Source organism: Octodon degus, unplaced genomic scaffold (assembly GCF_000260255.1).
Source record: "Octodon degus isolate 3935 unplaced genomic scaffold, OctDeg1.0 scaffold00014, whole genome shotgun sequence".
In the NCBI taxonomy this organism is placed as follows: Eukaryota; Metazoa; Chordata; class Mammalia; order Rodentia; family Octodontidae; genus Octodon; species Octodon degus.
The window spans coordinates 16,260,156-16,287,669 of NW_004524590.1; the positions used below are offsets into that span (position 1 = coordinate 16,260,156).

General features: G+C 35.0%; 1 protein-coding gene across 1 annotated transcript in view; it reads right to left on the bottom strand.

Moving 5' to 3' along the window:
* The window catches only part of Dpp10 (dipeptidyl peptidase like 10), a 696,690-nt gene that overhangs the window by 510,504 nt on the left and 158,672 nt on the right, over positions 1–27,514 (bottom strand). The window contains exon 3 of the mRNA XM_004626368.2: positions 10,511–10,606. Coding sequence (XP_004626425.1) covers positions 10,511–10,606 — 96 coding nt within the window. The remainder of the gene's footprint in view (positions 1–10,510; positions 10,607–27,514) is intronic.

The following is a 27,514-nucleotide window of genomic DNA, read 5'->3' on the forward strand; positions in this document are numbered from 1 at the left end:
TTATTACCCTACAACATAGGCAGTTGAGCTTAACCTCACTAAGTGTCTGAATATCAAATATCTTAGACATAATGTGGGTCTGGAGGGGTCTCCAAATTACCTATTTTAGTAAAACTGAAATATTTTTTAATTATTTTTAAATTTTTTATTTATATGTATTTATTTTGTTTAGGATCTCACTACACAGCTTAGACTCAGTGATTCTCCTGTTCTCAGCCTCCCTGATAGCTGAGATTACAGGGATGCACCACCATTCCTGGACTATAGCGCTGGCTCAGCGCGTCCCAGGGGCAGGGCTGGCACAGCATATGATACCAAGGATACCTGAAATATTCAATATGACTGCAATAGAAAACTTCTTTGATTATTAGATTTTCCCTTAATAATGTTTTCCTTCAGTCTATAGGTGTTTTTCCAGGCAATTTATCAATAATGTGCAGTGTTAGTTTTGTAATATCGTTAAGGAATGTGCTTTAGATTTCTATCGGCTTTCATTTGTTCTACCCAGAGTGAACAAAGGAGACCTTCCTTTAAGCAGAGCTTATCACTGACTTTCAGTCAGGGAAAGTGATGATAACTGGTCTAGGTCCCCAATTATTCATTTCTAAAGCAAAAACTAATGCTGACTCTACCACCTAGAGTTTTAAGTTACACAAATAAATAACACAGGTAGAAATATCCTCAAGAAACAGGAACATAATGCCAGTTGTGATATACTGTAAATACATTAGGTAAAATTTTTATGAATTCCTTCCACTTTGACTTTAGAATAGAATATCTAATGGTCATCATGGCCACCAGTTTCTTTAGTTTTAAATTTAGCATCTAACAAAAGGAAAACCTGTTAAAGGAGATCAAGATGAACAATTACATGGAAATATTGCCAATCGGAGTTGGTGATTACATTCACTCTTCTGTCACACACACACACACACATGCACACACACACAGCGCATTTCTCTGCAACCAAGCTATGCACTACACTAATGGCTGGTTCTCTAAATGCATTGTTCTATTTTCAACACCAGATCCACATCTTCCTCTTACATAGATCACTGAAACTTCTCTTAGTTCAATCTGCTTTCTCTAATTCCAAGATCTCTATAAAAAATAAAACATGAATTTATCAATTATTGCTTGAAGTCTATCATTTTCATTTAGCTTTGACCATCTTTAGCTACCATAATTATGTTTTATTTCCTTTGAAAGTGGCAGTGGTACATTTATCCATCAGAATTACTGAACTAGATAAGCAAAGACTGCAACACATAAAAGGCAGAAGGAATAAAGACAACTCTCAAGGAAGGAAAAAGGCCATGTGTGCCCTCCACAGTGGTGATGGGGCTGGGTGAAGAACAGACTTGTCTTGGATTTTTGGAGAAACAAAGTTTGTCAAACTTCATCTTAGTTTGGGTTGAGTTCTTCTTGAAACTCTCTAGTTGGGTCAACTTCCTATCTCATTCACAGATTGATTGAATGATTGATTGATTGATTGATTGATTGACTGATTTGGTACAAGGTCTTTGCTACAAAGCTCAGACTAGTAGTGATCTTCCTACTTTCAGCTGTGAGCCTACATACCCAGATTCAGTGGCTGCATGTGGTATGGGGAATCAAACCCAGGCTCGAATGGGGATCAAACGTGGGTCCTTAAGCTTGTCAGTAAGGCAATTAAGGCACAAAGCTATCTCTCCAGCTCTCATTCACAGATTTCTGGTTGCTCATTTCATTTCAAGCTTTAAACTTCAAATAAGATATGGGTGAGATGGGAACAGAAAAATTATAACCACAGTTTTGTTTGCAAAGGGACTATATTTATTCATCTTTATATCCTTCTGTGTATAATAATTTTGGGTTATTTTCAATAAATAAATGTTAAGAGCATAGAGAGGCAAATTCATAAATAGACCAATACCCATATAAATCTTTCCTTGTGCCAAATAAATGTAATTTTTGAGCCCGGCAAAGCTAAAACCAACCACAATTGTGTAGACTATCATAGGTGTATGAAATCATCATTTATTTGACTGTAATACTTTCTAATGTCTTAGCACATATTTGGAACTCAGTAAATACTTGGTGCCCTGTAAAGGCACTGTATTATTTCATTTGCCCAAGCACTGCATTTCTTTTTTTAAAATATCAAAATACAATATTGTATTTCAACAAGTATGAAGTAACACAGTTAGTTACTTGGTACTTAAAGGTTAGCTTACATGACAAGTTCCCTTTAAATCTTGAATTAACACATGTCTAAATCATATTATCTTTTCTGATTCCTTTTTCCTTTAAATGTTTAAACTAATTTTTATGGGTAGGTTTCTTTTTTCCTTACTATCTTGGTGCTTAGCATAAGTACTATAATTTTAAGACAAAATGGACTCTTAAAAGCATTTCCTTAACAAAATAGTTTAGGTTCTATTTTCAAACAAAAGTTTCATTATTTTCAGGTTATATGAAAGATTGCTATGAAATGAGTTTTTAAAGTGGATGTTTTGGGGGTATTTTTAGCAGTTTAGAATAAATTATACTTTTCTAACTTTGGTAAAAAATCATTTACCAACATACCCATAAAAAATATACTTTGTTATTTGGAGAAATGAAAATTTGCTTGATAGCATACTTTTGCAAGCACTGATTAAGTTATCATCAGAAAACTATCTACCTTAGTTACTAAGATGCTCTGACACACATTACTATAAGAAGAAAGGTCACTCTTCATAACAATTAATCATATTCTTAATCTAATTTTCAATTCTCTGAGCTATAAATCAACAGCAGGAGTATCACAATATCACAGCGCTCTGTGTGTTTATTTTATGGGCCATAAAAAGGAAGGATCTAAAAAGAAGATAATGAGCTACAGAGAACATCAAGAATCAACCCCTTGTGAAAGCAGAGAATAAATCTGCTACTGTAAAAATCTATGACCTGAGCATGTCTTTTTCTTTACAGGATCTCTAACAGCCAACTATTCTCTGCTCCTCCCTTTCCTGAGGGTCTCTAAGATAAAAGAAATACAATTTGTCTTGCATTCAAACATTGGGGATTAAAGCACACCATTGTAGTTAAGAACATATTTCTATAGACTGTTTCATACATAAAGGAGAGGAGGATGGACTAAAGGGAGTGTAGGGCAATGGGAAAAAAAGAAAAACAATCAAGGTAAGGTATATACTATTACAAATTAAAAAGGACAGACAAAATAAATAAATATCAATTGCTCATTTCAAAAAACCAGCAGAAATCATGAGTACAATTATCCAAGCAAGCCCGTGTGTGTGTGTGTGTGTGTGTGTGTGTGTGTGTGTACATATTTCCTTTTCCCTTTCTTCTTTTTTTTCCTCCTTTTCCTCCTCCAAGTTGTTTCTTGATTTTGAGCAGATTCTTTCCCTTTCACAATACTCATCGTCCCTTTCAAATTTTATTTACTCTTTCAGATTCTTATACTAAGGAGACAATATGATGTTTACACATATGGGTCTAATTTATTTTACTTACGAGCATGGTCTCTAGTTGCATGTATTTACTTATGACAACTTTGAATTTATCTTTTTATACCTGATTAATACTCCATTGTATAAAAATACCACATCTAGTTTTAAAAAAATTATAGTCATTTATTTATTGGTTACAGGGTCATGCTATACAGCTCTGACTTGTAGTGATCCTCTAGTCTCAGTCTCTCCAGTGCTGGAAATACAGGAGCATGCCTCCCCACCTGGCTTCAGAGGTTGGCACAGTGTACGAAGGGTTCTGTGGTCAGCATGGCATGTGGTCCCAAGGATCATACCCAGGTCGTTGACTTTGTCAAGCAAGTGTTTATACCACTGAGATATCTTCCCAGTCCCTACAACATTATTTTTATCCATTCCTCAGTTGAAGGGCATGTGGTTTATTTCTAAATTGTAGCTATGAAAAGGTGCTCTGCTATAAACAATGGTGCACATGCCTCACTGGGTTATGATGTTTTCAGTGTTTGTGAAAAAAATACCCAGGAGAGGAATAGCTTGGTTGAATGGGACTTTCAGTCCTATTTTTTGTTTTTTTTTTTTATTAGTAAAGATTTATGTCACACAATAATTACATTCCTTAAGGGGAGCTGCTATATGTACATAACACAACTCAGTCCTCTTTTTCATTTTGTTTCTCTCTTCTCTACTCTCCCCTTCCCTCCACTTCTTGACCTTCCCTCCTTTTGAACCAAATCTATCTCCCAATTTCCACGTATTTTCTTTCTTCTTTGCCTTTTATCTGTACTGTTTCCATGGTTTTTCTCATTTACCCGGCATTGTGCTTTCCATTACAGTACCATCCTTCCTAGTTGAGATGAAGAGCACAAGCCCCAGAAGGCGGGAGTGTCATGCTGAAGGGCGCGGACTGCCTTCACTTAACAACATTTCTATTTCACTCTGTTACACTCTCATGCATCATTTGAAAGATAAGTTTAAATATCTTCGTTGGAGTAACTTGTGGCAAATGAGTTTAACTGGCAGCAACAGTAGTTTGATAAGATCAAGATAAAACACAAATCTTTATATATTATTACACATTACAGTTTACTTGAAGATAAGGAAAATTGTGTACCAACTTGTGTCATGTATACAATTCCCACTGTATCATTTGAGAAAAATCATACACACAGTGAGAAGAAGAAACAAAGTTAACTTCTAGTGACTGTGAATACAGAGTACCCATATATGTATATATATCAAGAAAACATAACACATTTATTCAATTTTCAGTTAATCTATTCATTCCGCACTAGTGCAGTCTGGGTAGGACATGGATTGCTGGGCTGCTGGAAAGTCAAAGAGACAGGAGTCTCATCCTCATGCTCATGTCCTTTGGAGTAGGGGCACTGTAGCATCCTTGCCTCGTGTTGAGAGCAAAATGCTTCACTTAGAGCAAGCATCGAGACATTTTAAAGCATTCTGACCTTACACGAACATCCAAAAACACGATCAGTAAACTAATTTCACCAAGCAAGTGTCAAACTCAGAGGACACAAGCAATGCACTACCAAATACAGTAAACTTTTATTACTTGATGATATATTTGTCCACTGTAATCCAGATTGATCTGAAACCTACAGTATATTTTTGACCAATGCAACACTGAAATTGTAGGTACTCTATTATATATGTTTTGGGGGCTGGCTAAATAGCTCAGCAAATTACAGTGCCTGCAAGCAGACACAGGGGCTGGGGTTTCATCCTGGGCCTACCCTGCTGGCCCCACCCCCTGGGGTGCGCAGAGAAGGCGACTGAGACTGGGCGTGGTGGCTCAAACCCTGTAATCCCAGAATTTGCTCATCTGTAAACAGGATAATCACTACAAGTCCTATCTAGTAGTGAGACCCTGACCCTGAACATCCTCTAGACCCTTCCCTAAAACAAAAAAAAAAAAAAAAAAAAAAAAAAAAAAGATGTGTTTTGGAACTGGTGCTGACAGAGTTCAAGGTAAAATTTTAAAATAAAATATTACTTGGTAGTTTTTGTAATGTATTTGGTACAAGGTCTCACTGTGCATCTCTGGCTCACAGTGATCCTTCTGTTTTCGGCCTCCCCAGCACCACCGTGCCCAGACGCACACCCTGGGCAAGGCAGGCACAGTATGGGGTGCACGGTTGGAACCAGGTTCCTGCACTTTCCTAAGCAGATGCATAGTCCATTGAGCTGTACCACCAGCCCTATTGCTTGATTCTTAAAACCTCAAAATAAATTAGCCTGAGATTGCTACATTTTCTTGTTTCAAAAGCTCATCTTCTATTACCATCATTCTAACTTGGGAATTTCGTTTATATTATGAGAGTTACAAAAATAAAAATGAAAAGTAGGCTAGATACATCACTATCCTCTGTGAGTACTGCTGTCAGTCTCACCTACCTACATTCACTGATAAGTGACAGCCTATTTATTGTATAAAAAATTTTTAATATTGAATTTTCAGGTTCCGTTCAAAATCAGCAAATAGATTTTTAATATGAATTATTGTTATTGTTTCTTCAATTCTGATTTAGGAATAAATAGCTATTAATTCAATATCAATAGTATAATTGTATATATTTGTCAGATAAAGTGATTCTTGGCATTCCTTTCTTTTACGTGAATATTATGCTCAGACCTACATTTGTTGGAAATTTAACTTCAGAACTTTTAGAAATATTAAAGGGACATTTGGGGTTTTATTGGATCTATGATTTTATTTTTCTAGAAGTTTATTCTTATTGCATTTAAAAATGGGTGAGTTAACACTAAGAATATCAGTGCTTTAGAAGAAATTCCATGTATTGTAATTATACCCCAAACAGATGTTGCTATGATGGGATCAGACTATAGAGTTTAGAGAAGATACCAGTCCTGTAGCTGGTAGGAAAACAAGTGGCCAGGGCATTAAATTTCTAGTGGGATAAAATTTGGCCTTTCAGATTTGAGATGGAGACAGCAGTGTTGAAAAGGAATAGACAGTTTTTAAATTCTCGTGGCATTCCTCCCTCCCTGCTTCTCTAAATTTTGTTTCCCGTTTTTATTCTTCTTGATATTATTATCGCCTGCTTATAGCAATGATGTTTGCATCTATGAAGGTATTGGTTGTGGCCCACAGCAGATCTTTACTCTACTTTTTCCACTGCCCCTTCCACTCAGCCCTGCGTCTCCTGGACCCTTTCCACTTGCAAGAGCTCTCTCTCCTGTTGCTAATCATCCTTTATCGTGCTCTTTTGTTGTACTCTGCTAGCTTAGGTGAAAGATACTCTACAGAGTTTCTTTATGTACTTGATTTATTTCACTCAAATGTATATTTTTCCAGAGGCATCCATTTTCCTAGTGTCTCACATTTGTCCTTCTTTTTAGCCAAGTATCATTCCATTTTTTATAAATACTACATTTTTTTATCCAATCACCTCTTGATGGATTACAAAAAGAATCAAGTTGTATTATGTACATGTATATACCGCATGTACTGCAGAACTGCACTCCTAAAAAACAACAACAAACTATCAATCAGTTAATGTGAATGAAACAAAATAAGAAGTAGATAAGGATAAGGACAGACATTCAGTTCTGTGAGTATTAAAAGAGAAAGGGAAGATTCTGTATTGTGCTCGTTGCTAAAATTTTCTTCTGATTATCTTTGAGAAGCAATTTAATACTGTAATAGCCAGGTGGGCTTAGAAACTTGTATTTCACTGTGGACTGATGGAGTGTTACGACATGCCTGAGACCTAGTCAGTTATAAAAACCAAATAAACATTTTTTCAAGAAAATTGAGAAACTAATAGGTAAAAGAAAACGGTAGTCAGAGTCACTACCGTTACACAATATAGAGCACATGATATACACTATCAACACTATTTTGAAATCCCATTGCTCACTTTTATAGGTCGTGAACATGTCAATAAATATATACTTATGCACTTTATTATTAGGGACTACATATATCACTACTATATGGCTATGCCTGTGGAGATTTTAATATGCAACATGAAGTGGATCAATAGTAAGAGATCTATAAAAATGAAATTATTAGAAATGCCACTGATATATGTGATGGATATTGAAATAAGATGTCAGAGTGGAACAATGAGAGGATAAGTAAATACAATGATTAATTCAAATCCTGTGTTTTATTAGATGGATATTGGTTAAGCATCAGTTTTCTGGAGTTAATATCAATACTATATGCTGTCACATGAAATACAGTATAAAACATCTATGTAGATGTTAACCTACAGACTACCCAATTGTACATCTTCCCTTAATGATAAATTGATCCTTGCTGTATGAGGAGAAACGAATAAATTTTCAGAAGATGGATTTTTAGGTTTCAAGTTGACTTAACTAGGAAGATGCTATATGAACGGAGATTTCAAGGATGTGAATAGATTTGAGGCAAAGGAGGTGTTAAGTTAATCACATCCACAAGCTGCGCAAGGCTGTAATGTCATTCCCAGAGTTATTATTTGAGAACGAGCATAATGAACAAAATGCCTGACTACAACCTTCACATATCCGGTTCATCTAGACTGTTTCCTCCTCCTTGACTAACAATGCCTTAAACATTCCTATGAAGACCTCCAAGAATTAAGTAAAGCCTTCAAATATGGGTAGCTTGAACTTTTTGAAAAGATGTATATATTAGGAAAATCTGATGAGTCATATCTTAAAAATAAAGAGAATGCTGACACTGATAATGAGGACAAGGATATATAGTCTATTCATCTGATTCCAGCTATATTTTCTGTCCACGTGAAGAATATGCAAATAGGCTACAGTTCCCAATGAATTCCAAAAGAGAGGCTGGATTACGTAAGAGCACATTCCACCACTGCAAAAGAAACTCTAGAACACAATCTATACCTAAACATCTTCAGTTATATTTATAAATACGGCCCTGCCCCAGACTTTGATTCTGTTTTGTTTTTGGCTTAACGGATTATTTTCATGTCAAATTATTTTATACACATTATAAAGCTTACATATTACTTTAAAATATTAGAGTAACATCCAAGTTTTATCCCTGTATCCTTTCTAAGGTGAAGTTTAACAATACCAGTTAAATAAATTACTAAAAATTGATTAAAATTGTTAACTGCAAATATGTTGTTTTAATAGCTTTTGAAGTATAAAAGGAGTTATGTCCTAGATATTAACGTGTGGTTTAATTTAGCATACAGTCCACTGTTGAAATACTCTCATTCCTCAGCTTCAATATCAAAAGTGTCACTTATACACAGGAGTAAATCCATTTTTAAATAGCTCAAGTAACCTGAGAAGGTGAAGGGTTCAATTATCTCCTTGCTTTCTAAAGTCAATCATTATACAAATTTATGTAACTTGTCCAAAACCAACACATATATGAATTTCAATAATGACTTTTTAAACTTTTTTTTTTAACAAAATGGTCCTTTATTTACACTTTTGTGAAGTTAGTAACACATGACACTAGGTTGCTTAGCAGCTAATAGCTAACCTTAACCAGACAGGATGTTCATCTCAGGAGTGAGGTAGCTTTCTTGCTTTAGGCAGTGGGCCAAGTCCTGCTTATATTTGATCGATATTTCTAGCTTTGTGTCTCTCAACCTATCCCTCTTATTCATTCTGTTTCATCAGATTCCCTTTTATAGATTGGGTTTTTGAATTGGGAGGGGCTGAGGTTTTTTTTTATTTCTTTATATTTTCTAGACACACGTCCTCTATCTGAGGTACAATTGGCTAAAATTTTTTCTCACTATGTGGGCTTTATTTTCTTTTTGTTAATGATATCCTTTGCTGTGTGAAAATGCTTTTAATAATATGACATTTCAACAGAAAAAAGTCTAATGATTTACAACACTATCAATATTCTATAAAATTTGGCAAATTCCCAATAAGTCATCCCCCTCCACAGAAAATATCTGATAATAATGAATGATTTACATAATTATAATTCCACATGAGAAGAATAACATGTGAGATTTGTTTATTAAGGAAAAGGCAATAATAGTTATATTAAGCTTAATTAGTCAGAGGGTTGATCATCATTATCTGAATTAATCACATTTGAAAGTTCAAAATTAATTTTAAGAACATAAAAAATTATAAAGAAAATTATAAAATAAATTAAGAAAATCGCTATCTTGAGCTCTCTATCTTTACTACAATCATTTTGATTTCAGTCATCTTCCAACTTGTTTAACTGAAACTTTAGCAAATAAAAAACAATACACTTAAAATGAAGGATTTATTCAAAACTTAAATCTTGAAAGTCGACAGGGGTCTAGTAACTGCATCAATCCCAGCTAAGTAGGCGGTCCTTGCCATCATGAGCTAACCTGCATTGCTGTAGCTTCTACAAATTAAATTTTAATTTGCAGAATTAACAGTGTTTAATTGGAATACTGGAAAAGAATTATAAATGAGATCATCTTTACTAGATATAAAGAAAAACTTTTACAAATGATCTAAGTCTTGAAAATAAACAAAGATTTCACATCTAAGAAAACCAGAAGACAAGAATAGCAATTCTCCAACATGATTATTATTCCTATCAAGCACATTGCGACAAATCACAGATGAAAACTCAAGCCTGGCTTTTCACTAACACCTTTTTGATGATGGTTTTACACAGTAACTCCCCTTATTACTTTCCATGCAGGTAAATTAAAGCCCATAAGCCATTCGATAGCTTCATCATATTTTCATATTTTTTAATTTTAAAAATTGACCAAAAAGACAAAGAAAAGCAAATCCAGAAATAACAACTTGATGCCCAGGCAAGTTTTATGGCTACACTGTTTATGAACTTCCTTTGCTTGAGCTGAAGTTCTTGTTTTCCCTTACTTGAGCTAAATTCTAATTCCTGATTAATGATATATAATACACAGTATAATGATTGATATATAGTTTACACTGCATATAGATTGACATATATAATATACAAAGAATGGTATTTATTAACCTATTAACTACAACTATTGCTTTTAGTTGTACAGAGATCAAAATAAATACATTAAAGAACCTATACATACCATTGATCCATCGAGCTTCTGGATTATGGAGGATAAAGTCTTTCCTGAAGAGATCTTCTAAAGACAGCTGGGTTTCTGATGAATTTGTGAGTTCATCTAGAATAAAAGTAGATACATATTAGACAACAAATTTTCTGTTATCTCTTGAATTATACAAGGGAAAATTTTGGAATACTTTGGTTCAAAAATATGGTTAACTAAATTTAAATATAAGATGACCACTTTCACATGTTTTTGGCATTTGAAGTTTATTCCATGATAGTTTTCACAAGTTATTTTTAATATGAAATTTCCTTGACCTTTCACAAATATGGAAATCCACATTATATAAAAACATGTAAGTGGATTCACCACGGCTGAATAGAAGACGAGCCACACTAGAGAGACTGAAAAGATATCAACTAAAATCACAGGTGGTAGGTAGAAAGGGAAGGACGTGCATCCTAAAGCCCAAATTAGTCTGAAATAAGAGAGCTGTGGATCAAATAAGACATCAGCACCGGACCTGCCAAAACAGTGATCCAGCTCGCAGGGCTGCCTGTGGCACTGCCCTGTGTGCCAGGCAATATGCACCATACTTTGAAGCCTCCAAGAAACAGATGGACTACAAAAGTTTGGCTAACTCAAGCCAAGGACAGACTTGGTATACAAACCCCTTGCCTTTGTGCTTTCCGCTACAGAAGATGCAGTGGCTTAGCAGTAAATTGGGCACACTGCTTCCTTCATATCAGCCTGCCAGCTTTTCTTCTTTCTTTCTTTCTTTCTTTCTTTCTTTCTTTCTTTCTTTCTTTCTTTCTTTCTTTCTTTCTTTCCTTTGTCATCTACCCTTAACTGGAACCCCTAAAGACAAGATATGGACTTGATCTCAGATCAATGAGAGGGACACAGACACATGGGCTTTAAAGAGCCATGGGATTTTGGACAGCCTCCAGGACAGACAGTAGAAAACCTAGTAGCCTTGTCTGCTTCTGAGATGGTGACAGAGGCAGTGAGTCGACAATGCCAGGGACACAGAGGCTGCACAGCAGCAGCAGCAGTGATGATGAAGATCAGGGACTAGATTAGCACAGCGCCGTGTAGGCTGAAAGCAGCAGGGTTGTCACTCCTCCCATGGCAGAGGAGATTAACGTTGCATTGACTCACTCCACAGAGATGGCAAGAGCAGGGAGACAGCCCACAGCACTCCTCCACATCCAGCAATAAGAAGCACAAGAGAACAGAGACACACCAGTGGAAGGGGAACAGAGAAGGCTGGTCTGACCCAGAGGAGCAAATTGTATACACTGTAAGCAGCCTCAGGCTGTCTCTGTCTGAGGGCACCACAGCAACTTGGAGAGACAGAGACACGTGTTCTTTATTTGTTTATTTACATTGTTGAGGGTTTTATTCTTATTCTGAACTATTCATCTTTTTTTTTCTCCCTTTCCTCAATTATCTCTCTTATCTCAAATGTCTATAATATTTACACATGAGTAAACACTCTTTCTTGTTTACTTCAACACTTTTCTTCTTCCACCTTCATTCTCTATCTTGTACCTCTCAAGTTTCCCAAAGGCTGGCTGATCATCCTTTAGCCTCCAGCCTTGAGTCTACTGTACTTCCCTTCATTTATTTTTCTGTCTGTTCCTCTATCCCTCTTATATTTCACTACCAGAGGGTAAACTCACTCTATTAAAGAGAAACACTCTCTACACAATTTCATGAACAACATTTGATTTTGTTATATAACTATAGATCTTCTCCCTGTGGTTCAAAGAACCAAATTAATATTTATCAGCATCTGTCAGGTTTAAGGCTGTGTTCAGTACTCCTGTTATTGTTAGCTGTACTACTTTAGCCAGGATGACTAAAATCTGTTGTAATGAGTTTTTCTTCCTTTCCTGGAAATGCTGCAAATGTCTTCAGCCATAACTATCAACATAGTCCAACATCAAAGGACTAGAGAATAAGCCAAGTAGATAGCAATGTATTTCTTTTTTTCTTTTCTTTCTTTTTTCATTTTAGGGAAGGGTCTACAGTGTTGCACAGTCTCACTACTAGATCGGACTTGTAGTGACCCACCTGTTTATAGCCTCTGAAGAGCTGGGATTACAGGTGTGCGGCACCACGCCCAGGGTCAATTGCCATCTCAGCATGCCTCAGGGACAGGCACGGCATGGCAGGCCCAAGGATTGAATCCCAGTCTCCTGCGCCTTTTGGCAGCCTCTTTAATCTGCTGAGTTATTTGGCCTGCTTGGCAATGTCATATCCTTCAAAACAGAGAGGGTAGGATCTTGAGAAACACACAAAGAGCAAGAACTACCTAAACCTGGAAGTTATCTCTCAGGAAGAGACATACCATCAGGAAGCCTCAAAGCTAGTGATAAAGCTATCTAACTTAAGTAACTTCTAAGAATCAACATAGAAAACAAAACAGAAAAATAGAAAACGACCACACACAGAAGCAAACTGGCACCCAAGATCTCCAGATCCCCCGGGCTAATTCAGGAGATAAAGGAAATCCAAAGCCATTCACCTATCTTCTCTGGAAGGATATTAGCAGAAGTCAGAAAACAAATACATGGGACTGTAAAGCAAATCAGTGAAGAAAGTCTCCCAAATAAAAAAGGAGATGATGATCAAAATGGTGATCTTGTTCAACAAACTTCAAGTAGATATAGATAAAAATAAAGGAACAAAGGAAAGTGAGGGAAACATGAATACCTAGCATATGGGAGAAAAAAGCCATGAAAAATATTCAGACAGATATTTAAGAAATTAAACACTGCAGATTAGGCATGGTGGTGCATGCATGTAATCCCAGCATTCTGGATACTGGGGCTAGATGATCATTGTGAGTCCAAGACTAGTCTGGTCTACAAAATGAGCTTAAGGATAGCCTGAACTGCACAGCTATTTTGAATAAATAATTGGGATTCTATATGCCTTATTTATAGATGTAATTATTTCTCAAAAAAGAAAGAAAGAAGGAAAGAAAGAAAGAAAGAGAAAGAAAGAAGAAAGAAAGAAATTAAAAATTGCACTGAAAGTTTACTAAATTGACTGAACAAAGGTGAAGAATATCAGACAACATGACAGTTAGTGATGATGAGAAGAAAGATTCTTTAAAAATTGCAAGGGATCATGAAAAAAATACATCAATTGCTGCATTGTGAAGCAAAGAACAAAGGATTAATTGGAGTCAAAGAAAATACAGAAATCTGCACAAAATCACAAAAAAGACTGTTCAAAAAATTAATGGCAGAAAATTCTCCAGGCAAGAAAAAATAATTAAATCTATAAATAAGGCACATAGAATCCCAATTATTTATTCAAAATAGGGCTATTCCAAAGAATATGATAAGCAAGATTCCAGAAATTCACCACATGATCAAAATATTAAAAGCTATTATAACAAAGAAACAAACAAGGTAAAAAGTAAAGCCCATCAGAATCACAGCTAACTTTACAATACAAACCCTTAAATTAAGGAAAGCTTGAAGTGTATTTCAAGTCTTGAAAAAAAAATCAATCCAGATTGATGTATCCTGCAAAACTATCTTTCAAAATTAATGGACAAATGAGATGATTCCATTACAGAGAACAACTTAAAAAATTCGTGTCCACCAAACTAGTTCTACTAAATGTTCTGTAGTATATTTTAGAAAGAGATAAATAAGTGTAATTCCCAAAATATCAATAGAAAGAATCCACCAGGAAAGGTAAAAATTAAATAGAGGGGAAAACAGGAAAACAAGAATAGGAAATTAAAAACACAAGGATAAGTCAACACATATTAGTTATAATTATCAGCAGTTATTAATGTAAAGGTTCTCAATTCTCCAATGAAAAGAAACAGATGAGCAGAATGAATCAACAAGCTCCTACAACATGCTGCATAAATGAACCACATTTAATTATAGAAGATACTCATAGGCTGAAACTCAAAAAGATGGAAATCAATACTTCATATAACAGTAACTCCTCCCTCAAAAAATCAATGGTTGATATCTGTAATTGATTCATAGTGTCAATATGGGAAGTGTAGAAGTTTAACTAAGAGACTCAACAGGGAGCTAGGGTCTTACTTTTAAATATCCTCTTCCTATGCAAGAGGAGTTCACAGAAGATGTGAGTTCTACACATAATCACCCTAGTGGGTAGTAGCCTACTTACATCCCAAGGTAGGAAAAGAGGGTTGTTCACCCCATTTTGCTCTTGTTGCTTTTGCTGTCTTCTGCCTCCTAGGGCTGTTGTCCCTCTGCTATGCCACCCTGCCTTGTAGCCAGTTGGTCACTGACTGAAACTTCCACCAACTCTGAGCTACGTAAGCTTCTTTTTCCTTAATTGGGAGTGCTGGACATCTTGTCTTAGCAAGACAATGTTAACCGAAACACTATTCTATTTTCAGACAAAATGAGTTTCAAGTAAAGACTGAAAAAAAGAGACAGAGAAGGTCACAACATACTTCTTAAGAAAAAACTTCAAGATGAAGAGATAGCAATAATAGTTATACGTGGGCAAAATATAAGTATACTGTCCTATACAAACAAACACTGGGCATGAAAAATCAAATAAACAGTAACACAGCTGTAATTGGAGACCATAATAAGCAAAAAGCAAGGCAAAAATCAACAAGGCAATACTAGAATTGAACCATACATGCAAATAAATGGACTTATTAGATGTGTACACAGTGTTAAATCCTACAACATGAAAATATTCATGATTGTCAGCTGCATATGGGTTGATCTCTACTATAGAACATGTACCAGCCTATAGTATATGCTAAAGTAAATGCAGAGAAATTAAAATCCCAGGCATATTATCAGAATATAGTGCAAAAAATTGAAAATCAATAACAAAAGAAACTACAAAAACTCCATAAACACATTAAAATTAAATAACACTCTGCTGAATAAACAATGGACAAACATGAAATTACAGAAGAAATATAATGGAATTCACAATCAAATGGTAATGTTGGTAAAACATATTGGAACTTAGAAGACCCAATGATGAAGTCTAATAAGGGGAATTCATAGTAGTGAACCATATTAAGAAGTAAAAACGACTCAGATCCATGCAATTAAGAATGAAAACAGTGAAACACAAAGTATAATGTAGAAGTTAAGCCCATCAATACCTACATTAAGAATGTAGATTCTAATAATATGGAAAACCCAGAAGAAATGGACAGATTCTTAGATTCATATGAATTACCAAAATTGATTCGGGAATATATAAAAATTATAAATAAAGCAGTAAGAGTCAATGAAATTGAAAATGTAATTTAAAACTTGCAACAAAGAAAAGCCAAGTCTAATGGATTCACCGCAGAACTGTACAAGAAATTTAGAGAAAATCTAATGCCATTAGTCCTTAAATTCTTTAAAGAAATTGAGAGAGAAACAATATTCCCCAGTTCATTCCTAAAACTAAGTATTACTCTGATTTCAGAACTACAGAAAGACCCAATCAAATAACAGAACTACAGGCCAATCTCTTTCACAAGCATAAACACAAAAAATATTCCATTAGATACCAGCAAACAGAATGCAGCAAAACATCATGAAGATTATACACCATCACCAAGTAGGAAATTGGAATACGTGGTCTTTATCTTTATCTGATAAAAACCATCTATTACAAACCAACAACCAACATTCTAAATGTCCCTAAATTTAACAATTCTACTTTAAAATGAGAAACAAGAAAAAGGTATCTACTGTCACCACTCCAATCTAATATATAATTTGGAAAATATTAGCCAGAGTAATTAAACATGATAAAAAATAAAAGCAATAAAGGCAAGGAAGAATTGAAATTATCATTATTTGCAAATGACATGGTACTCTACATAGAACTCAAAAGCCACCAAAAGTCTTCTAGATATTCAAATTTAAATGTGCAGCTGGACAGAAAGTAAATACTACAAAAATCGATAATGTCCCTTACACAAATAATAAGCTTACTGATAAGGAAGTCATGGAAACACCATCTTTCACAAAAGCATCAAAAATAATGAAATACATAGTAATCAATTTAACAAAGAAACTAAACAATCTCTACCCATAAAACTACAGTTATCTGATTGCAGAGGATATCAGAAAATGAAAAGAAATGTCTTGTCCTTGGACAGCAAGAATGAACAGAGTGAAAATGGCTGTATTTCCAAATTGTTACATAGATTTAATACAATCCCAATCAAAATAGCATTACCATACATGAAACTATAGAAAACAATCCTAAAATGCATTAAGAATTAGAACTGAGCCATAATAGCATAAAAATAAATTTTGTGTAACAAAGGCAAGGGAGGGACATCAAAATCTTTGATTTGAATTTATATTACAGCACAACTGTAATAAAAACAGTATGCCGCTGACAAATAAAGAGAAAAAGACCTGCAATTCAATGGAACAAAAGAGAAGATATAAAAAAAAGTCAAGCCTACTCAGCTATCTTATCTTTAAGAAGGGGGACCAGACATTCACTGGAAGAAATATAGCCTCTTTAATGAAAGGTGCTGAAACAATGGTTTTCCACATGCCAAAGAAAAACCAAGATCCATGCCTATCACTATGCACTAAACAAAAACCAAAATGTATGAAATATCTAAGTATGAAAATAGAAAAAATAAGTCTAATGAAAGAAAGAGTCTGTAGAAATCTTGAAGACACAGGTGTAGGTATGGAATCATAAACAAAACCCACACTGCATGAAAAACATTTCAAAGAGTCAATAACTGGAATCTCATCATATTAAAAATGTTTTGTCCATCAAAGAAATTACCAACAGAATGAAAAGACAACCACAAATTGGAGAAAAAGTAGCCAACTACCCCTCAAACAAAGGACTTCTATCTAGAATCCATAAGAGATTAAAAAATTAAGAACTCACTAATACAAACAATCAACACAAAAATAGTCATCTGAGATGATTATATACTTCTCAGATGAAGAACTACAAATGGAAAACAAACATATGAAAAAAATTTCAATCAATCCCTGGTCACTCAAGAGATACAAGCTAAAACAATGCAGAGAATCAATGTCACTCCAGAAAATCAATCAATACCATGAGGGGACTAGTCATAAGCAGGAATTCTTCTCCACCGCTAGGGGGAGTGTAGATTGGTGCAACCACTGAGGAAATCTTCGTGTAGATGTCTCAAAACACGAGGGATACAGGTTCAGTTAGACGCATGTATTCCCTTTCTGGGTATCTTTCCTGAACTATTAAAAGCATCACACCAGAGCAATGTGTGTGAGCTCAAGTTTATAGTGGCACAGGCTGCAAAAGCTGTATCTTCTAGACACTCTAAATGCCCAGCAATCAAGGAATGGGATGGTGTTTTTTTGTTTTTGTTTTTGTTTTTTCATTTCTATAGAATGGAGTGCTATGCATCAACAAGGAAGTTAAACTTGAGACATTTGTAAGTAAGTGCTTTCACCAAAAGAACACACTCTTACGTGAAATAAATCTGACACACATGGAATGATCACATCGTCTCTCTGATGTGAGGAATTGAATGAGTAAGCAAGAATCAAAATGTACAACAGATATTGGAAATAGGAAGAAATTGTTCAAACACAAAGAGGATTTAGGGAGAGAAAAGGGGAAACAAGAGGAAAGGAAAAGAAAAGAAAACAAAATAGAAACCAAACTTTGCAAATAAGGAGAGGAAGAGAGGATGAAGTGAGGGAGGAGGAGCGGGAAACTAAGAATAACTAAAATATACCACGTACAGTTTCAAGTTCCATATAAAAATATGATCATTATATCTAAATTATACCAAATAAACTTAATCAAATAAAATTGATACAAAAGGCTTGATATATAAATGCATAATACACACTGTCTAACGTCCAAGAAAAAATGTAGTCCTTTGCAGCTGAAACTCCTCCTGAGCCTGGTTTTCACTGATATCTTTTCTGTGCGCATTCTGACATTCTGAACTCTGACTGCAATCCACCATCAAGTACAACCTACGGTGTTCCAAATCTGCATTTTCAGCTTTTGCAACAAGGCATCTCGAAACCTTTCCTAACTTTTCCCTTTCCCATAAGCCAGTTCCAAAGGCTTCTAAATCACACGATCAGATACAGTCACAGTAGCACCTTTACTTCTCTGGCTCTAAATTTGCATCAGTTACCATTCTTGTTGCTGAGACAAATATCCAACAACTGAAGTTAAAGGTGAAAAAGTTTGTTTATCTCACATTGTGGCAGGCAGGCATCACAAAGAAGAAACAGGTCATGTTGGGCAGAAGGCAGAAAAACACAGAGCGACAAGACAAGCGTTTGTCTGTGCCTGTTGCTGTATCCAGGCCACCAGAAGTTAAGCTGTGTCAAACCAATCAGTGGACCGGTTTTGTGCTCACATACATCGCAGTCCTAGCATTCTTATTGCTAGCATTGTGTCACTAGTAAGCCACCCACTCTGTACCCAGCCACTGTGAGAACACCCCGCATAGGATTCTATGAGGTTTGGGGGAGCATATAGACACACGCCATGACACAAACATCATCTTAGCTGTAGGAGGCTAGACACAGAAATATTTCATTTTGTGTGTAAATAATAGCATTGTTTCCTTGCTGTGCATTTTTCTTTGTGGTCTTTTAGCAAAGACTTTCACTCCGAAATGTCAAAGATGTAAATCTCTCTCTCTCTCTCTCTCTCTCTCTCTCTCTCTCTCTCTCTCTCTCTCTCTTTCGTCTCTCTCTCATTTTTAGCATTTCATCAATTTCTTTGTTTGTTCCAGGTTATATCTAGGGCCAAGAGTCAATTTCCACTGTTATTCCCTGCCACACAAATTTAACATATTTAGGTACATAACAACTGCCAAAATTGACTGAGATGTATAAAAAATAAATGCATATAAATATATGTACTGTATATATACATATATGGTTGTTTATTTCCAAACTTATTATAAAGTGTTATAATTATACACAGATATCCTAATACATTGTTACACAATGGCATATATTTAGTCATTTGTCTAGGAACCTGACATGTTCACATTTGAGTTTTCTTAATTTATTCAAACAATTTCCTTACTAATAAATGAAAGACTGTGAAGAGCAGGAGCTACATCTATATTATACCTGATTGGAGGGACTTACAATTACATAGAAAATAATACTTAAATGCTAAATCAGTTCAGGGAAGAAATTTAAATAGTGTCGCAAGCAGTCAAAATAAACATCAATTTAAGATAATATGATCACCTCTCAATAATTACTGGTAAGAATATGAAATAATATAGTCACTTTGGAGGAAAATTTGGAAGTATCTTACAAAACTAAATATACTCCTTCCAATGATCCGGTACGGTATTCCTTGATATTCTCCCAAAGGAGTTGAAAATGTATGTATCTACAAAATCCCTCACACAGGATTATATCAAATTGATTTATAAATGTTAAAATCTGAAACCCCAAAATGTCCTTAAGCACATCAACGGATAATAAACTGCAATATATCTAATTATGTAGTATTATTCATCATTGAAACACATCAGCATTTGAGCCATGAAAGTACACAGAAGAAACATGAATACGCACTGCTAAGCGAAAGAGGCCAATTGGAAAAAGTTACACACTATATCATTTCAACTGTATGACCTAGAAAAATCAAAATTATGAAGACTGGAAGTAGATCAATGGATACCAGGGTTTTAGAGATTAGGAAGAATAGTCATAAAGAAAGGATATTCAGGAGAGTGAACAGATTTTGTATGATATAATTATGCATACATGTCACTACACCTGCGTTCAAACCCAAAGAATAGAATACATCAAAAATGAACCAAAAGTGAAGTATGGACTCTCCAAGACAATATACTACACATTTACCAATTTTTAACAATAGTACTATGGAAAGAGATGTAGATGGAGAGAAAGTCTGTGCACGTGTTGGGCCATCCACATAGTATAGGTATAATTATTCAACATTACTTTCATTTTGTTTTGGGTCTAAAACTTCACTAAAAATAGCCAATTAAAGTTAGAATATTAAAATTAATTGAAATTAGAGTTTTCAGAAAAGCAGTAGAGCATAGCAGGGGCAAGAAAAGGAGAAAGAGCATTTTATACAAAAGTGTGAGTGTTGTAGGTTAACAAGCTGAAAAACTCGTTATGGTAGAATTCCTTTCCCATCACAAAGTTTGGGTGTTAAATCAAATGAACTAATTTTGTGAAAGTTTGAAGAATATATTCAATCTGTGAGATATTTTAATAAGACCGGAAATTGGTATATTCTAGCAATTTATTATCTGTCAACCATATAGAAATGTATCCTCACATTTTTCTTCATGCATTTGGTACAGGGTCTCACTACACAGTTCAGACTCATAGTGATCCTCCTGTTTTCAGCCTCCCCAGTGCTGGGATTACAGGCATATGCCACCATGTCTGGTCTCAGTGGCCAGAACCCAGGTACCTGCACCTGCCTATGGAGGCACTTGGTCTGCTGAGCTATCTCACTGGCCTGCATCCTCCCTGCTTTATAACTTATATCTTTCAATTCTTAGAAGAATTATATTTTGCCATCCCTATTTAAAATACAGCCATTTTTCTCATCCAATGAATTCATACACATAGAATTGGGAGAAAGGATTTTTTTTTTTGAGGTTAAAGTTCTTCACTGAAAATAAAAATCAATAAACTACTGTTCCTTTGCTTTCAATAATAAAATCTTTCATTTTGATCCTGTTAGTTTATAAAACACTATGAAAACTCAAACTCACAATGTGGAAAGCATGAAAAGGTCACATTTTTCAAAGTCATTTGGCCTCAAGTCTTTACACACTTGACACATGTATTATACTAAAACAACATCAATTTCATATTTTCAACTCTAGATTTTTAAGAATAAAAAATTAAAATTAAAAAATAATAAAGGATCTTATATATAATTTCATATATTGTTTATAGGTATAATTGCTTTCTAATACATTGGTATTTCTCTAATATTATGTGTAATTAGATCAGGAAGGTGTTTTGTCGATTTTTTTTTTTTTTTAGTGCCCAGCTCAACCTGCCCTGACGCAGCATGTGGTGCCAGGAATGCCTAATCTTGGCTAAGCAGGTGTTTTAGGCCAATGAGCTCTCTTGCCAGCCCATGTTTTGTTGATTCTAATGAAAAGGATATTACAGAAATTTATTAAACAAATCAACTTTGTTTCCTATATTGATTATTATATGTGAAAAATCTTTAATTATGTATACCTATTTCTCATCTAGTGATAATTGTCTGTTCTTTATAAGTTCCTTATTCACTTGGTTATTAGAACATATTTAATAATTGTGAATATATATGCTTTACATAAACAAAGTATGTTAGTGTACATATGTACTACTTATATAGCAATTATGTACCTTACCTAATAACCTTAATTTTAAATAATTGTTCAAATAGTATATTGTGAGTCCTCAAATATGTCCAAATGTTGACCTTTTAATTATGTCAGATTTAAAATTACACAGCAATTCAGCCAACTGGAAATATTGTTTAAATAGTACTGTAAATAAATAATAAAATGGGAAAACTTCACACATTTTGAAATTTAAGGCTTTCTTATTCAGAATTATTTTATTTATGTTTTCTGTACATTAAAATACTTCATCTATCATTTCTAACATACAATTTAACATATTTATTTGCTATAGTTTCATATTATTACAAAGTATTTTCTAATCTTATTCTAAATAATATTTTAGCTCAAGTCCATGACTGCATTATATATATACCTATATTTTCTCAAAATTTTCATTGATAATTGAGTCTTACTTTTTATGTATTGTGTTATTTATATCACAACATATTGCTTTTTTCAATATTTCTTGAAGTTTAAACAATTTGCTTTATGACAGGTACTCTTTTAATATGATCATAGATTGGCTTGCAGTTGTAATAAATATTGAAGAGAAATATCCTTCACATTCTTCATTCTGTTTTCATAATTAGCAATATTGGGCCAGGGAGATAGCTCAGCACACTAAGCACCAGCCTGGCCAAGCACAAGGACTGGGGTTCCACCACCTCTAGTACCTCATGCCAATGCCCGTCCTGCCCTGGGCCCACAGAGCCAGCCACCAAAATCAAACATGGTGGTGTATGCCTGTAATCCCAGCACTGGGGAGGCTGAGATAGGAGGATCACTATGAATCTGAGCTGCATAGTGAAACCCTGTACCAAGTACATGAATTTTAAAAAATAAAATAAAAACAAACATCAACCTGCCTAAAGTAGCGGAAATAACTGACTCTGCAACTCTCCATTGGCTGCATGGATTTCACCAGTTAGGCATGTGATCATTTCTGAGTGTGTGTTAGGCAGTTGATCCCAAGAGCAGAGCCCGTCAGAACCCTCAGCAATTCCTGCACCAAGGTTGTGTGTGCTGCTGCCCTTTCATTGTCCTACTTCCTTCACGCAAGCATTGGCAAGCAAAGCTCTCTCAGTATCTTTACTATTTTATATTTCAACAGTGCTAGCTAATTGCCATTTAATGTCTTATAACCTTTTGAACTTGAGTTTTTCTCATTTAGCAAATGCTTCTGAGAGTCATTCAAGTTGCTGAGTGTATCAGGAATCTCTCCTTTACACTGACGAGTAATGTTCCACATCTGAATGGAGCAAAGTTTGTATCAACATTCATTCACTGAGAGGCAGCTGTGATTTCCAGTTTTGAACAATTTTGAATAAATCTACTATAAATGCTTGTTTGCAAGTTTTATGTGACCCTGACTTTTGTTTTCTGAGATACAGAGCCAAGCCTGCAGTTACTGAATTAAATGATAAGGAGATATTGAATTTTATTAAACTCTCTATGCTTTTGTAGAGTAGTCATATCAGGTCACGTATTCACAAGCCATATATAAATGACCCACTTTCTCCACAACTATTTTTTGTCATTTGGGTTTTTTAATTTTAGCTTTCCTGGGATGTAGATAATGACACTCCATTATAGTTATATGTTTCTCTAGCAGTTAATGATGATAAACATTTCTCAATATATTTACTTGTGATTTGAATACAATCGTGTGTGTGTGTGTGTGTGTGTGTGTGTGTGTGTGTGTGTGGCTGGCTCCGCCCACACTGGGGGTTGGGCTGGCATGGCATGTGGTGCTGGGGATCTAACTGTGGTCCCTGCACTTGCCTAACTTTGTCAAAACAGGCGCTTTAGACTGCTGAGCTATCTCGCTGGCCCAGGGGCAGTACTTTTTTCTGTTGGTGTTTTGCATACAATCTTAATCATGTAGCATATTTTAATGGAAAAATGGCATACCAAAATTTCATTACAAAATAATAGGAGAATAACAACAGTAAATATATGCATATTGTTATTTTCAAAGTAGTTTTTCAAAGTATAAGGTATGAAGTGTCTGATGCTCCAGACTCAAAATCAATCTTGAACAATCTTCAGTGAGTTCTTCATGCTTTTGGTTCCATCATCTAACTGAATTGGTTTTATTGGTGTGTATGACTGCAGAGGGGAAAGGTATTTCTTCCTGTGTTCTACATGCAAAGCCTTGGGCAAGTATATGATTTTCAAATATTTCCATCATTCTCTAATTTGCAATTTAAGCTCTCAAAGCAGGGAAAATACAGCAGTTTTCAGGGAAAGTATTGATGACATTCTGTTTACCTGTTCTTTTTTTTTTCTTTTGCAAATTGCTTTTGGTTCAAATGCCATAGAAAGTTTTGCCTTTCTTTTTCCAAAAAGAAAAAAAATAGATATAGATGATATAGATATAAATATAGATATTGATGTAGACCTTTGCACATTATATTTAAATTTTCATAACTCCTAGGCACTATCCTTGACATGCCTTGAATTTTTCAGGCCTTGACAAAAAGGCATCTTTGATGAGAGATAGATGAGAGATAGAATAATTAAACTTTTCTTTAAATAAACTCCAAATCTGTTTTTTTCCCCTCTAATCTCTTTTATCAAAAAATGTCTTCCAAGTTTCACCATAAATTTGGGGCTTTTAGAGTGTGTAATCAATCCTCTTCTTTCTAATGTCCCTTACATTCTACTAGATAGTCCCACTGTTATTTCCCTGGATACTTAGGTTCAGCACAGCTGTCTAAATGATGGGGGTCAGAAGACCAAAGAGCTGAAATTTGAGCTAACATTGCCATGATTTTTATTTAAATCTATTAAAACATTAATATCTCAAAATAAGCACTCTCCCCATATTCTCTTTAATATTAATTGATTTTGTCTTTTATCAGAAATGCACAATTATGTAAATAATGTGTTTTAAATTATTTATTTATTTATTTATTTGAAAGAGGGTCTTGCTACACAGTTCAGACTCATAGTGACCCTTCTGTGTCAACCTCCCCAGTGCTGAGAATGCAGATGTGTACCACTGCGCCAGGTTTTGGGAACAGCACTCCATGTGGTACCGGGGATCAAATTCAGGTCTTTGCACTGCCACGCAGGGTCTTGGACCACAGAGCTATCGCCCCAATCTATACACAATATTTTAAGAACACTCTCATCATTTTCTGAAATCCAGTGCCTTCATATTTGCCGCTTTCTACTTTATTCATTCTGCTTCAAACTGTGTATGACTCATACACAATTGTTAGGATTTACATATAGTTGTCCCCTGAAAGCTTCATGAAGTTGTGGGGCAGACCAGGACTTTGTGATTAATTCATGAACCAGGGCTGCTGCGATTATGGGTGTGAGTGCTGCTGCGATTACGGATGTCAGTGCTATGCCCAGCCTGGGCCAGATAGCTGGAATGCAGATTAAGGGAGACAGACTTGCTCTCTGTTGCCACTACTCCCCGCATCTGCTCTTGCTGTTTTGCTGCTTTTCACCACCATGAACTGCTGTCCCGTGCCATAGCCAGTCTGCTTTGGACCGAGGTGAGTATGGACTAAAACCTCCACAAACTATGAGCTAAATAAACCTATCTTTCTTTCATTTTGGGGTGGCAGGTGTCTGTACCAGCAACAAGAGAACAGTAACTGAGACAGTGTCATTACTATGATATTTTTAAAAATATATTTAAATGTATTTTTTAAATATAGTCATGTAAGAGCATTCAGTAAAAGGTAGAATTTTTTTCTTCAAGAAAATGGTCTACCAATATGTCAGCTTGAAATTCTAATTTACGCTCTGCTCATTCTTGCAAGCCATTTAGGTATGACTTCAGGAGCATCCCTCGCTCTATCTTATCAGCAAACATTTGTAACCACATGGCAACCTAATTTCTCAGGAACAAAATTTATGTTAGAACAAGACCCGGGAGGCATTACCTGGAGAAATCTTACTGCTTCATACATTTTTAATAATTCTCTCTGTGCATTAGCTCCACAGCTTTGCTTAGTAAACAGAGAATCCCAGCAAGGACCCTTTCATCCCAGTGTCTCCCACTGAACCCTGAGAAGGCAGCTCAACACGAAATGCTCAAGTGCAAGTCGCTTAACTCATGTCCAATTCTTTTCTCACTGATCATCAAGGAAGGAAACGCTGAAAGCAATACCCAGCTCCTCATACCAGGACAAAATTGCTAAAATGTAACACTTACCCCTTCTAGACCATAATACCTTTTTTCTTGTCATTTTGTTTAAATGTAAGATACCTACCACTCTGATACATGTCTGTATACAGAGGGCATTAGAAACATATGCATACTTAGAGAAAGAAAAATAGTCTGATGTCTTTTCAACAGACGCTGTTACCCTCATATGAGGGACACTAGAGGATGTCATATATCACAGAGAACCCAGTAAACTGACAGCCTCAATTGCCAACTTGGCCCAAGCAGTAGTTCCTCATAAAATAAATGCCTGGAAGCTCACAGAGATCAGTCTGAGCACCCCTTGTAATTTTAGAAGCCAAAGGTAGCATATGTTAATCTCACATGTTTCAAATTGAGTATTAAATATACATACACAAGATTTTTTTCCTGAAATATGTATACATTTTTAGCTCTCTCTCCCTCTCTCTCTCTCTCTCTCTCTCTCTCTCTCTCTCTCTCTCTCTCTCACCTCATCTTCCTGTCTCTGTGTGTTTGTCTGTCTGTCTGTCTGTCTCTATAACATATTATGTGTTTCTGAAAATCGAATATATACTAATACTTCATATTAAAGAGTAAATATGAAGCATAAATAACATCATCCTATGTTACACCATAAATAGCAGCAATAAAATCTAAAACAAATGTATAGAATATGTAACAAAAATCACAAGTATTTAAAGAACTGGAAGGAAAAGTCATAATTTCTTAAATAGTTACAATGCATTAAAAACTTATCTAAATTACTCAGCTTTCACAATTTTAATGCTAATGACAGAAGTAAAATTGAATCATTCATTACATGCTTTTTCTCTGCATTAGTTTCTTACCTCAATCCACAGACTGTTACTGGTATTTCAGGTCTTTCTTCAAAAAATCTAATCTTGCCTTTGAATTCTCTTTTGATAAGATGCCTTCATAATTTTTAAGGGAAAAAGTAGTCTTCAATATTGAACTGAAGAAAAACTAATTCATATCTTTCAATTCTTCGTTTCTTTTACTAGAAATAATTACTTTTTAATGTAGTTTGTTATTGATATCAGAGTTTCAGAAGTATTTCCTTTAAGCCCTATTTGAAATAGCTGTCAAACAGTACCAAGAAGGAAAATCTAATCAAGTTATTCATAATTTCCCACAAGAAGTAAAAAGTCATTTCCCTTCCTGTTCACATGAGGCTCCTTTGCAGAATTCCCAGTTAATCAACTCTTCAATGATTTTGTTGTAGTTAAATCTTCAGTTGTTCTTATAACTGTTCTCATTTCCCGTGCTTAGTATCAGTATAGGACAGTCTCATGATATATTTCCACTTTAAATATTCTTGAATAGCTCATTGAAAGAGAAATACTCTTCTCTTTTTTGTTATGTACCTTGTTGAAAAAGCAGAGTGCAAATCTAACAATCAAGGTTAAATTTGAGCTTTTTAAAAAATATGCATTTGCTGTTTATATATCCTTACAAATGATTTTCAGTA